Genomic DNA, 13,956 nt, shown 5'->3' with positions numbered 1-13,956 from the left:
ATCTATCTCGAAATTAAATGGCAGTACAAGATGCTTATCAATTTAACCTAAGTGTCTATCAACAGATAGAATGGATAAAGATGCGGTGTGTGTAAGTACAATGGAGTATTATTCAGCCATAAAAAGGAAAGAAATCTTGCCATTTGCAACAACATGGATGGATCTTGAAGGCATTCTGCTAAGTGAAAGAAGTCAATGACAAAAACCCTATGTTCTCACTTATATGTGGAATCATAAAAAAAAAAAAAAAATCTTACGGAGAACAGACTGGTGCTTGCCAGAGGCAGCAGGATTAGGAGAGGGCAAAATGGGCCAAGGGGGGCCCAAAAGGTATAAACTTCCAGTTGTAAGTCAGTCATGGGGATGCAATCAATGTATAGCATGGTGACTATGGGTAATGCTACTGTATTGCATATCTGGAAGTTTCCAGGAGAGTAAATGTTAGAAGCTCTCATTAGAAAAAAAATCTGGTAACTGCGTGGTGACACATGTTAACTAGAGGTATCCTGGTGATCATTTAGTAATATATACAAATATTGAATCGTTACATCACACACTTGAAACTAACATAATGTATGTCAGTTACACCTCGATAATAAAAATAGAGAAACATCTAACTGAACAGAGGTACCACATCCAGAACTTTCAGGTACAGACAGGTTTTAATGCATTGCTCTTGCCCTCCCAACCCCCCCCCCCCAAAATCTAAGGCTGATATCAAATTCGTCCACAGAAATGGGAATTCTGCTGTGAAAAGGAAGGGACCACACAATCTGGAGCATTACTTCCTCTTTGGACTCGCTGTTCTCTCGCTCCCGAGGCTCCTGCTTGACATGTGTGACCATGGCGAAGGCCGCTCGGTCGTGGCTGTCGGCCAGGTTGATGACATTGGTGATGGATGGGAGCATGGCTCCTTGGCAGCTGGTACCAATGGGAGTGCTCTTCTCACATACCGCCAGAAGCAGCTGAAAAGAATTTATGAAAAGAAGACAAACCTAGAACATTAGCCTGGCATTTGGGGTGCAGGGACCCATGGCTGACACCTAGTTCTCACGACTGGCACACATAGGGTGTTGACTCGTGAGCCCACAGCTCTGCTTCTCCCCAGCTCAGTCAGACAAAGGGTCTGAACTTTTCCTCCAGACACCCCTCACTCGGCACCTCTGACTCGGTGTCTAAGCAGAAATTCAGTATCTTTCTCCCCTACCAGACGGGCTTCCTCCTGCTATCAACTCCTGCCCAGACTAAGTTCCTAACTCATGGACTTCCTCTTCCCAAATCGTCTCCTCACCCACAGCTGACTCAGTGCTCTCCTCCCTGTGGCCCCCAGTGGCTTCCATGGCCGCCAGGGGACAGTGCAAGCTACTCGGCATGGCTCACGAGCTCATCCCTGACCTAACACTCGTACCCACACCCAATACTTCCACGACTATTCCCCACATCCCAATACGCTTTGCCACCCGGCCTTTGCCTCTTGACCTGGATGCCCCCCAAACTAAGCCACTCTTGCCCCTGCCCCGGTGGAGCTGAAGTGTCATGGGGAAGGACAAGCCCAACATCAACACGTAAACAGACACATGATAACAAACAGAAACAGAAAACGACGACAACAACAACCAATAACCCAAAACCAAACCAAAAAAGATACATACTCACTGTAAGAACAGAGCCAAGAAACAGGGAGACCAACAGAACAAAAGGGTGCCCCTTTTAGCTTAGGTGTTAAGAATGTGGCATGTCTGAGAACACAAAAGGCCAGTAGGGCTGGAGACCACCGAGGGAGGAGGGAGACAGGGAGGTCAGTATCGGGCTGGAGAGAGGAAAGGGTCTGGTCACATGGGGGCTGGAAAGACGTGTCCTGGAGGCTGGATTTTGTGCCAAGTATAAAGGCAAGGAGTGACACACACAATCAGCATTATTAAGGACAATTTTGCAACAATAACAAAACTAGGGTGGTGAGCAATGATGGTGGCCCCAAGAGGGCAGAAGAAGAAAAAAGGGTGAGAAGCAGGTGGCCCTGCACTGGTAAGCCCTGGCGACGGACCAGATGCACAGGACAAACGAGGCAAGGAATGGCAGATCCCCAGCTTGTGCCCCTAAAGAGGATTCCACAATCTTCTATCTCATTAGGCAAAGTAATTTGGTAACCTTCTAGCTTCACTTGTAAACAAGCAGACTAGAATTATCTGCATAGCATCGATAACCGATGGGAAACTAGGCTGCCTGGTGTAGTAAGCAGATAACTAAGCCAATGAAAGGCAGCGGATATGAACAAGAAACAAGAAAACAGAACTCTCCCCACAATCCTGTTAGAAACATCTGACCATCCACTGAATCGGTCTGACCATTTCACACAGGGCTCTGTCACTGGCATCCTGGCCCCTCACACTAGGGGATCAAAGTCTGTGGCTCTGTCAGGCTGGTCTGGCCTGGCTGCTCTACCTTCCTGCTCTAAGAATGATGAGACGTGACACAGTACGTTAAATCTTCAAGGGCGCATAGACAGAATTTACAATTTTCACACTTGAGGAAAAACAAACCTCTGGCTACACACTAAAGAACACTATTCAATTTTCTAGGAGCTTAAAACCACCCCTAAAAAAACCCCTCGAGCTGAAAACAAAGCTTTAAAAGTCTTTTTTTTCTTCCTGGAAGAGAGGACAGCACTTTATGGTGGAGGTTTCTAATTCATCTCAGACAATGTTGATGCCTCCTGCTTCAGTGCCCTGCCAGGGACGGCGAGCTGAGCCCGTCCTACCTCAATGCACTGCTTAATCCAGAAGTGGTTCCCCATGGCTTCCCAATTCTGGGAACAGGTAACGTAAAGCAGGCGCTCGTATACCCGACGTTTCATGGAGTTGTCAAAAACCTCGAAAAACTTTGCCCTGATGAGGGGCTGGGCGCAACGCAGCCCGGAGAGGAAGGCTGGCTCGAGTTTCGCAGTCAGCTCACTGCCAGACAGCGTCTCATCCCTGAAATGGAAAGAGGAACACGGGGTGGAAGAGCTACACCAGAGGGGGACTCTGCAAGCCGGAAGCCAACAGGCAGAAAACAAGCGGGCGAGAACGCTCCTAAATGCCGCTACGAAAGCCGCGAGTGGATCATGAATTACCATAGGCCGACGCAGCATTTGAGCAAAAGGTGCGTTAATGGCACAAAAATATGTTCTGGGATTAAGTGTAGGTATGTTTAAAATTTAACTATCGTGAAGCGATTCAACGTTACGTAGGTTAATTAAAGAACATACTGTAGACACATACGCGCAATGTTTGGTTAACCGCTGTCATTACCTGTAGACATAGTTAACGAGGTCTAAAAACTGGGCATTTAATTCAAGGTCTTCCGGAAAGCGCTTTTCTATGTAGGCCATCATTTTCACAAGCAAAATGGACTTCTCCCGGAGTGTAGGTGTCTGTATGAATTGGGTTTTTTTTAAAAGAAAAGGTCAATTACGTCTATTTGAGAAAAGATAAATTCAAAAGCATTTCAGCCATCTGCTTTATTTTTTAAGCTCCTAAAATTTTGTCAAGTAAAGTAAGACAAGTTCATTTCTAAATGGAAAGAGCCCGCCTCTGGCTGTCTGCAAATCCTTAAAATCAAGACAGCTGCCAATCTGATTTTCCTAGGGGCTGCAGCTCACTTTGGAGAGAAAGTAACTAAATTATCAAACACATCAGAAGTTTGCAATCACCTTAGTAAATTCAGTAACAGTCCCATATCATTATTTTTTTGGATGCTTACCTTTAGCACCACAAAGACTAAGAAGTAAGATTCATTTAACATCTTAATACAAATACACATTAAAAAGAGTGACTGGTCACCTTGAGCATCTATTTAAAATCTGTTAAGTGCCATGAGAGAAATCCATCTTAAGAAAAAATCCTGCGAATGCCAACATGGGAAAAAGCGTTTTGCCAGAGAAGCGTGAGGAGAAGAGCTGAGCAGGCCATGCTTGGACTTCTGCCTGCACAGCAGCAGGTGCCTGACCCGAGCACAGCCCTCTCGCTGCTCACCTGACTGGCTGCCATCGGGGAATTGTTTTTCACCCACTCTTCCACGATTTTCACTACAGCCCGGAGGATTTTGGCATCCGGCGACTTTTCAATGAGGGAGGTCAGGATGGCCTGAATGAAGTTCTTCCTCATCTCCATGCTCATGACGGCCAGGCGCGTTTTCACCAGCTCCAGACTCAGCATCACCAGCTCTCCTGTTCCTGCTTGTGCAGAGAAAAGGGGAGCACCCCAACAATCCACATGATGCATGATGTGGCACGTCAGATTCTGTCCCACCCTGCCCCCCACATACTCTCCTGCAAGAGGGGCCTCATAAGCGCCTCCGCACGGGCAAGGGGGCAAGGGGACGATGGAGCGGATGGACCAGTGCCGGACACCCAGACACAGGCAGTCCTCAAGCCACGTTCACAGCACTTCTGCTCCGATGGGCCTCTAGCAGTGGTGCCAGCTCTGGGCACACGTGGCCCCGCCCCTGCAACCAACAACTTTATCCCTCAGGATCCTGGGGCCCACTACTCGGGCCCAGAACCTGCAACTTCATTTTCCATAAGGCATAAAGCTCTGATTATGCATTTGGTTTTACGGCAAAACCACTGGATAGCTCTCACTTAGCAGTGAATGCCCCACATAAATATCCAGCCCGCTTAAAAATTTCATCCCTACATTCACAAATTTGGAATGTAATTCATGAAAAAAAAAAATTTAATGTTTATTTTTGAGAGAGCGAGCGAGCACACGAGCAGGGGAGGGGCAGAGAGAAAGAGGGAGACACAGAATCTGAAGCAGGCTCCAGGCTCTGAGCCATCAGCACAGAGCCCAACGCGGGGCTCGAACTCACAGACTGTGAGATCATGACCTGAGCCAAAGTCAGAGGCTTAACCGACTGAGCCACCCAGGTGCCCCTGGAATGTAATTCATTTTAAAAACGAGTCTCACTTTGGTTTTATATGAAATGCTCACAACTTCTTTTTTGAAAGCAAACGGAGAGCAGACTGCACAAAAAAAAACAGGAATTCACGTTGGTTTGAGAATTCAATCACACAGCAGCACCCTTCTGGTGTTCCATGAAGTCTGAGAAAAAAACGTGGGGGCCCTGGTTGTCACCTGAGGTAGCTTCTGTGCTGCCCGACGCTGCCTGTGGGTTCAGGTGCTCTCGGACCATCTTCTGCAGGGAGCGCATGAAGACCGAGATGAGCCGGTCGATGTAGCTCGGGTTGTTGCTGCAGGCAGACTTGAGGATCATAAGGGTCCCTAAGAGGTAGAAATCGGTGTGTTCGGTTTTAAGAAAAGTTTTTTTAAAACTCAGTAATCAACAAAAATGGGCTATTTAAAACATTTTAAAGTGTACTGAATAAAAATGTATTGTTTCTGACCAAGTATGGATAAACCCCAAGTGTCAACATTAGAAGCTTTTGTCCACACACACTACACTCTGGAGCACCGCATTTTCACTCCCAATTCTGAATTCACGATCCACACCAAGCACGGGAGCCGATTTTTATGCTTTGGTAGATACAACGTTCGTACCTTCAGTTCTGGATTTTATCCTTGTTATAGCAAACCACCCTAAGTGACATTTATTGTCCCATGGTAAGTTTGGGCAAAAAAAAAAAAGAGGGGTGTCTGGGTGGCACCCCCAGGTTAAGCATCTGACTTCGGCTCAGGTCATGATCTTGCGGTTTGTGAGTTTGAGCCCCGCGTTGGGCTCTGTGCTGACAGCTCAGAGCCTGGAGCCTGCTTCAGATCCTATGTCTCCCTCCTTCTCTGCCCCTCCACTGCTTGCATTCTCGCACTCTCAAAAATAAAAAAAATTGACATTAAAAAAATTTGAAAAAAAAAAAAAAAAGAAAATAGAACAAGAAAAAAAAAATCCTTAAAAACAAATCTAGACTATTTGGACATGATAAATATTTTAGAATTCAATTTGTACCCCATTCTGAAAAACTAAGATCAGTAAAAATCCAGTAAAAGTCAACAAAACTAACATCAGAGCATGAACACTGAGTATGTGCAAAAAACATAATCTTTCCTGACATTTTTTAGGAACATCCTGACCCTGACCTACACATGAAATTTTAAATTTGTATTCACGGTTCCCATGATAGACCAGTATAAGGGTATTCATTTGCCATTGATGGGTGCAATCATCACAGATTTGGACAATTTTAGGCTTGCTTTGTTAAAAGGCTGAGTCTCAGGAGACAGGTGACGCTTGGTGATGATGAGTCAGTAACTGAGCCCTGGGTCTAGGGCAGGGAGACTGGTGTGACAAGACTCCAGGCACCAGCCCCAGTGCTGCCCCCGGCCTGCTGTCACCCCCACAAAGGAGGGAGGCAGGGCCAACGGTGGTCAGCTCTTCAGAGTCCTCCAGAGAATTAAGAAGACATTCAAACTCTGGAAGCCAGGCTGCAAAGCAGGATCTACATGACCCGCCTTAACAAAAGTCACAAAAGGATTCCTCAACCATCTAAATCCACCCGGTTCCAGAATAGAGCTGGCAAGCTTGAATACTAAGGGATACAATTTTAGATAAATTTATCTGGTTCCCAAAATTCAGATAGCAAGTAGCAAGGGTCTGGAGAGCAAGAAACTCATTCGGATGTAACGTATTCAGTTTGCAGATTCAGATGCAAGTGTGTGCATGATAAAAGCTACCTATGTGTTTACATACAAGTACACAGAAAAAAAAGACACACATCAAGACGTTAGTTAATAGTGAATATTTACTAAGCAAAGAGACTTTGAGCTTTCCTTCTTTTGTATTTTCAAAATTTCATACAATGACTAAGTTAAAAAAGCATTTTTAAACTGCTAACCCTAAGTCCGTGACTTTCACAAAGAGCAGAGTAAAGTAGCTACGCATTTGACTTCTGAGTATCTGGAGTCCCAAGTCGTCCGGCTGCCCCGATTACCTGAAAAACCAACTCTTGTCTCACCTGGGGCAGCCAGAGCCTCACCACGTAGACAGGGACTAGTTCTCGTCTTGGGAGTGGCTTCAACATGGGTGACCATATCGTGAAAGGCAGAATTACACATCTGTGCACACTGCTTTAGCAGCGGCTCCGTGTGTGACGTGAAGCCGGGGCAGCAGGACCCGCACCACACGGGGCAGCTCCCCCACAGCCCAATCCTGCACCTGAGGCTGGGGCGGGAGGAACTGAGGGAACACAGACATTGGTTGGGAGGAGGCCATTTCCCTCAAAGACCACAGGGGACTGGGGACTCACGTGTACCAGGCCACACACGACACCCTCAGCGCATGTCAGCTCAAAGCTCCAGCTGACATCCTGACCCTTTCCGAGAAGGAAAGCTCGTCCAGAGAGCACAGAGACCGACGCCAAAAGGAACCGCTGCTACAGAAAATCTAAATCGGACCCAAACTCACCGAAAAGCTGGGAGGGATTCGCATTGGTGGCCTTCTCATAGTTGGTGAGTCCTTCATAGATTACCTTTCCGACGGCCGCATAGAGGCACTCCAGCTCTTCGTACTTGGAGGCCACACTGGAAGTGCCTGAAACAGAAGCGAGAACCTGGGCCCTACGGTTTAGGTTCTCAGGCCCATCAGGGCACCGGGACATTGACCTTCCTCACACTAGGTCTGGAGCCTTAGTTATCTTGGGATGTGGGACAACTGGCATGGGCACTTCTCTCACACTGCAGGACTTGTGGCGCTCATCTCTGAGAGGATTCCGACTTTACAGAGCTAAGGGACAACGTTTTATCCCCCAAGCTTTCCCGGAGTGCACCCAAGATCCACTCACTTACAGTATGCCAAAGTTTGACCTCGACCGTTTGACATTGGACAAAACACTGTAACCCAACTTCCTTTACTGCCTAAGGAAAGTCACGTTCGGCTGATGAGTAACAGCATTTCCAAAGCAAAACAAAAACATAATGCAACGACTGCCGCCGTTAAGTTCTTAGGTCAAGAAAAAATTTTTTTCAAAGAAAGATGGAAAGCCCGAAGTAAACTCTCACTATAGTAACTGGAGGAGGAGCACTCTCGAGTGACAAGCTCTGTGCCCTCCCATCCACTGAGGCACCAGAGCAAAGGTCACCTACTTGGCTCTGTTGGGAAAATGCTCATTAGGCGGGAGAGAAGGCTATGGACCGCTCGGAGAACCTTGGTGTTCGCGCATGTCATGCACGCAGCGATCCCACGCTGCAGAGGTTTGAAGCTGCTGAGGATGGCTGGAGACTGCAAGACAGTGAGCAAGAAACCCAGAACTTCCAATCCCGTGCAAATATTTCCATAGTTGACTTGATTAGGCTGCTCCTGCGGTGGAGAACACAGGCCACACACAGATGACGTCAACATTCCAGTGCCATCCACTACACAAGGACCACATTTTATTAATACAGGAGGACTTCACATTTCTTTTAATAAATTTGCTTTAAGTATTTAGTCAAACCCCCTTTTAAATGCTTATGAAAGACATTAATACTCAATATTAAAAATCTGAAAGTCATTAAAATCGTGTCTAAAAAATAAAATTCAAATATCCTTCCAAAAGAAGTATCTTTGAAACTGTGGGTCTTGAAATCAATCTAAAAGATGAGGTCATAAAAAAAAACAGTATTAGAAAACAGAGTATTGCTTCTTGAAACTTTTGTCTCTGTGGTTTACACACACAGATGCCTTGTCTATGTACTGTGTGGACACACTGGGTTGTGAGATAAAATCTTCTCACATTTACTATGGGAAAAGAGTGGAAAGTCACCATGAGCTGGGCACGCTTTATGACGGAAATGTTAGCCTGTGACGTGGCAGAGGTCGTTCACTAATGGCTGAGCTTAACTCAATGCGACTTCATTGGACAGGGAAGTAGTTTGACCTTTCAAAAAGAAAAAGAGGACGGGGCGCCTGGGTGGCTCAGTCGGTTGGGTGTCTGACTCCTGATTTGGGCTCAGGTCATGATCTCTCGGCTCCTGGGATCGAGCCCCACATCAGACTCTGTATTGACAGTATAGAGCCTGCTTGGGATTCTCTCTCTCTGCCTGTGTCTCTCAAAATAAACACATAAACTTAAAAAAAAAAAAAAAGAAAAAAGAAAAAGAGAAAAGAAATAAACAGAAAATCCTGAAGTTGTATGTCAAGCTAGAATCAAAGCATATACTGCAGACAGGCAGCCTATGATCCTACTGTTTTCATGGTACAGGTAATCTGTGCAACCTTTTAAAAAAAACCCTTTGCAATGCAAAATAACAAATGCTTAAAATCGGTCTGCAGCTGCCCAGAAATTACAGAATCATGGTTTTCTACAGAAACAGACCAAAGACCCACCAAATAATCAGCAGCATTAGAGGCTAATTTTTTTTAACCCTTATCCCCCCTTTAGTTTATTTATTTTGAGAGAGCGAGCGAGTGAGCGCGTGCCCAAGTGGGGAAGGGACAAAGAGAGAATCCCAAGCAGGCTCTGTGCTGTCAGCACAGAGACTGACGCGGGCCTCAAACCCGTGAACCGTAAGATCATCATCTGAGCCAAAGTCAGACATTTAATTGACTGAGCCACCCAGGCATCCATCCCAGGGCTAATTTTTTATTACCTTATTTTGTGGTGCTCGATAACAAATTATATGTCTGTTTTAAAGTTTTATTTTAGAGACTGTTTCATAAACCAACTAAAATTGTTTATGCCAAGCCAGTCAAGAGGTCACTTTAAGAACAGACGCTTCAAGGGGCGCCTGGGTGGCGCAGTCGGTTAAGCGTCCGACTTCAGCCAGGTCACGATCTCGCGGTCCGTGAGTTTGAGCCCCGCGTCAGGCTCTGGGCTGATGGCTCGGAGCCTGGAGCCTGTTTCCGATTCTGTGTCTCCCTCTCTCTCTGCCCCTCCCCCGTTCATGCTCTGTCTCTCTCTGTCCCAAAAATAAAAAAAAAAAACGTTGAAAAAAAAAATTAAAAAAAAAAAAAAGAACAGACGCTTCAAGATGCAAGAAAACTATCATGTTTTCAAAGCTCTTCGCTGCCTGGGGCTGGGACATGAGCTCAAGTTTTAAGATCTTTTTCAGGGAGTGAAATTCCCTCCCCCTCCTTAGCAGCCACGATTGGCCAAGAGAACGGAGGGTTTGGGGTTTGGTGGCCCAGCCCCAAGATCGGGTGGCAGTGACAGACACATCCACTTACCACACTCATCAGGAGCTTGTCAAACCACTGCAGTTTGAGCTCAGACTTGGACCACATGTCTGGGCGCAAGGCAGTCTTCAGGAGAGTCACACACCGGCGAGACAGCACCTCCCCAGGAGACCCCGCAGTGTTGGTATTGTCGTTAACCTGGAAATCCACTTAAATTCAAGGCCACGTCTCACTGTGACACTGCCTCTCGCCCTGCCACCCGGCTTCCACTTCACTGCCACCTCCTTTCCCACCTGACTCAATTCAGCCTTCCCCACTTCAGGGACTCCTGCCGACAGCCCGCCTCCCCCCCGCTCTCTTGCTGTGGGGTCGGTGGGGATTTGCACTCATTTGTGGGAGTGACGGATTAGCGTCAGGCAGCTCCCCAAGAGTGCACCCAAGCTCCTCCCACGGACCTCACAGGCTGGGCCTGGCACACTGCAGCACCGAGAAGGTACTAGCTGAATTATTCAGCAGATTCTTTTCAGTACTTTGAAGCCCTCAATGGTTTTGCAAGATCTACTATTCTGTTTAGTAATCGTACAAACTTAAGACTTCCAAATTCTAAAAAAACTACCTAAGAAAATTTCATTTACAATGTTTTTTTTTCAAATTGTTTCAGAAATAGATTCCCAAGAAATACATGAAAATACATATTGACGTAAATGATAAAGAAATACAAGTTTTAAAAGCACTTAAATTACTAAACGTCCACAATTTACGGAGGTAGGATCATCCCAGCACCTTTACGAGATGTACTTGGAAGTTAAATAATCTGCCCAAGGTCACTGGCCAAGTGCCATGTTGTGTCAACACCAAGATGACCTTAATCATGAGATATACCAATATTTTACCATCGCAGAAAGAAAAAAATGTTTTTAAAAATCCCATCACTGGGGCGCCTGGGTGGCGCAGTCGGTTAAGCGTCCGACCTCAGCCAGGTCACGATCTCGCGGTCCGTGAGTTCGAGCCCCGCGTCGGGCTCTGGGCTGATGGCTCGGAGCCTGGAGCCTGTTTCCGATTCTGTGTCTCCCTCTCTCTCTGCCCCTCCCCCGTTCATGCTCTGTCTCTCTCTGTCCCAAAAATAAATACACGTTGAAAAAAAAAAAATTAAAAAAAAAAAATCCCATCACTAATAAAACAGGCAGGTTTCAGAAACGTTAGCCTGTTATGAAATCAGTGGAATGTGGTACAAGAGAGCTGGCCTCAGACCTTGGTTTGTCTACATTGTTCCTGACTACACTATCAGAGATAACATTCTAGAATCTATTAAGCAGTCTCTGTTCTGAAGAATCCATAACAGAAGCCTTTCAAAAGCCGCACCTGACAAGCCACGCGGATGAGGAAGTTCACCACTGTGTCCGTGTGCTGCTTATCAATGGGTTTGGCAAGAAGGGAGTCGGCTCCAGGCAGTGACTGGCTCCTTCCGAACACCTAGAAAAGGCAGGCAGAGCATTCTCAACAATGCGCTGGTGTGACAGGGCGCGGCCTTGTGCAGCCAGCTCGAGGTACACAGTCCTCCTGGGGGCGGTGGCTCTGGGCAGTGGGGAGACCGGCGGCAGGCACGTCTCTGCAGACACAACCGACAAAGTCGCGAGGACACCAAGGCGGCTCTTCATACGGAGCAGCAGCCAGGAGAAGAGCACAGACAAAGCTGCTCCAGGCACAGGAAAAGGAGCCATCGGATGAGTCCCAAGTGAACAAAGACCCTGGGGCACTCCCGAAGTGGAGGAAAGGCCTGTGTGGCTGGAGCATCGTGAGCAAGAACAGTGGGGGGGGGGGAAGGAAGGGCGGGGGAGGCATCAGCAGGGCTGAGTCACACAGGCCTTGAAGGCCTCAGCTCCAGAGAGGGCTTGGCCGGGGAAAGACAACCTGACCTACTGCTTCTTCAAGCTTTTTCTTTTTTTAAATGTTTATTTTTGAGAGAGAGTACGAGTGGGGGAGGGGCAGAAAGGGCGACCGAGAATCCGAAGAGGGCTCTGTGCTGACAGCAAAGAGTCCAATGCGGGGCTTAGAACTCACAAACGAGCCATGAGATCCTGACCTGAGCCGAAGTCGGATGCTTAACCAACTGAGCCACCCAGATGCCCCATCTTCAAGTTTCATTTTTAAACGATGTAACAGTACAGAGGCCCCAGGCTCCCTTTACTCAGCTTCCCTTAGATTCTGACAAGAGGCAGCAGGAGAGGAGAGAGGAGCTGGGAGGCACTGCAGTGAGCAGGGGAGGTGGCTGGGCGCACGCCAAGAAGGGTCCGCGGCTGGGTCAGCAGGACCTGACACGTAAATGGACAAAATCCGTGGCCCGAGGTGTCCGACCTGAGTACAAGTAGAGACCAGTAGAGGGGAGGGACGGTTCAACCTCAGGCACAGAGTGACAGAGCCATCACCTCAACAAGGGCTGAGGAGAGCGAGCAACCCCCTCCCTGGCTCTCTCGTGTTCTCCGAACAAAACAGAACACATTTGTTCACTATGAAAAAAATGAACACAAATGGGTGCACATTCTCGATCAATTTTCTTACCCCAAAGCGTTTCTCTCGATGCCTCCCTGCAAGGAATTAGCCATTCTCATTGCAACTCTAAGGTATTAAATACACATGTAAAAAACAAAAAACCAAAAACAACCGTATCTGGTGACATGAGAAACACGGCGAGTAAGTCCTAGGTCACTGGGGTTCTACCTGTGAGTGCAGCCTTTCCCGGCTGTGTCTCAGGCACGGTGCTGGGCACTTAGCCCACATTCGGAATTTGTGGAATGAATGAAAGAAGTGCAGAACCCATAACAGAAAGCACTCGATCTTACCGCGCTGATGGCTCCAGTGGCCGTCCTAAAGCGTTTCACTTCCTGGGCGGAATCCACCGACAGGCCTCTTTTAATGGAAGATGAAACAGAGTTGACTCCTTCGCCACTTGAATTTGAGTCCATGTCTGAATCCGGCTTAAAAAACACACAGGTGTGACTTTACAAACTGATTTCTAGGGAGAAGCAGAAGGAATTCAGTCTGGGACGACAGGACAAGTCTGGCAGCCATACCTGCTGGTCCTTGATCCTCTGCAATTCCCACTTGATGACGACTTCAGACAGGTCCACGGCCAGCCGCCTCTGCTCGATGGTGACGCTGGGCGTGAAGCCCAACCTCTGCATGGCGCTGACCATGTGCTGCACCAAGTGATGCCGCACAGGGTAGTAGACCTAGGGGTACGGGGCCTGTGTCACACCGGGACCACTGCCTCGTGACTCCAACACACATGCGCAAGTGGGCACACACACACGCATACACCCCCACCCCCCAACGGACCAGAAATACCTTTATTAAAAGATGACTAACCACATTATTACCGCAAACAATTAGAGATAAGCAAGAGGTGAAAGCAAATGCCTGAACGTACAGGACGCACCCCCTATGGTCCTACGGTGCTCTCAGCGTGTGGTCCCCACCCCCCGTGGTGCTCTCTACACACCTTAAAGTGCTGCACGATCAAATGCAGGATGTGAACGAGCTGCGGGACCGTGTGGCCCTCCTCCACAATGATCTTCCTCGTCCAGTGCGTCAGCATCTGGTGCCCGTCCTCCATCCTGGCCGGCACCGCTGGAGTCAAGATGGCCATCGCCTGTCTCACGATGGCTCGAGCCTCCATCGCATGAGCCTTGAGGAGACTGTGAAAGACCTAAAACAGGGAAGAGGTTCTTACGCAAGGTGAGAACGAAGGCTTGGAGAAAGGAGATGAGAACAATCACTTTGAACCGAGACCGGGTGTTTTTTGCAAAAACGGTTTTTGCAAAATTCCTTAGGGCTATCTTCTCAGGAAACAACAAAGCTGCTTTCTCCTTC

At 47.6% G+C, this 13,956-nt stretch overlaps 1 protein-coding gene across 1 annotated transcript in view; it reads right to left on the bottom strand.

Moving 5' to 3' along the window:
• Window positions 1–13,956, bottom strand: part of LOC122471279 (transformation/transcription domain associated protein) — a 113,468-nt gene that overhangs the window by 38,535 nt on the left and 60,977 nt on the right. Inside the window, 12 exon segments of the mRNA XM_043559673.1 lie at window positions 786–965; window positions 2,759–2,972; window positions 3,291–3,412; window positions 4,014–4,213; window positions 5,118–5,264; window positions 7,399–7,524; window positions 8,076–8,289; window positions 10,138–10,284; window positions 11,449–11,559; window positions 12,927–13,061; window positions 13,158–13,316; window positions 13,586–13,792. Coding sequence (XP_043415608.1) covers window positions 786–965; window positions 2,759–2,972; window positions 3,291–3,412; window positions 4,014–4,213; window positions 5,118–5,264; window positions 7,399–7,524; window positions 8,076–8,289; window positions 10,138–10,284; window positions 11,449–11,559; window positions 12,927–13,061; window positions 13,158–13,316; window positions 13,586–13,792 — 1,962 coding nt within the window.

Source organism: Prionailurus bengalensis, chromosome E3 (assembly GCF_016509475.1).
Source record: "Prionailurus bengalensis isolate Pbe53 chromosome E3, Fcat_Pben_1.1_paternal_pri, whole genome shotgun sequence".
Lineage (NCBI taxonomy): Eukaryota > Metazoa > Chordata > Mammalia > Carnivora > Felidae > Prionailurus > Prionailurus bengalensis.
Note: the sequence above shows the minus strand (reverse complement) of the source record. Positions and strands in the feature narration are given on the sequence as shown.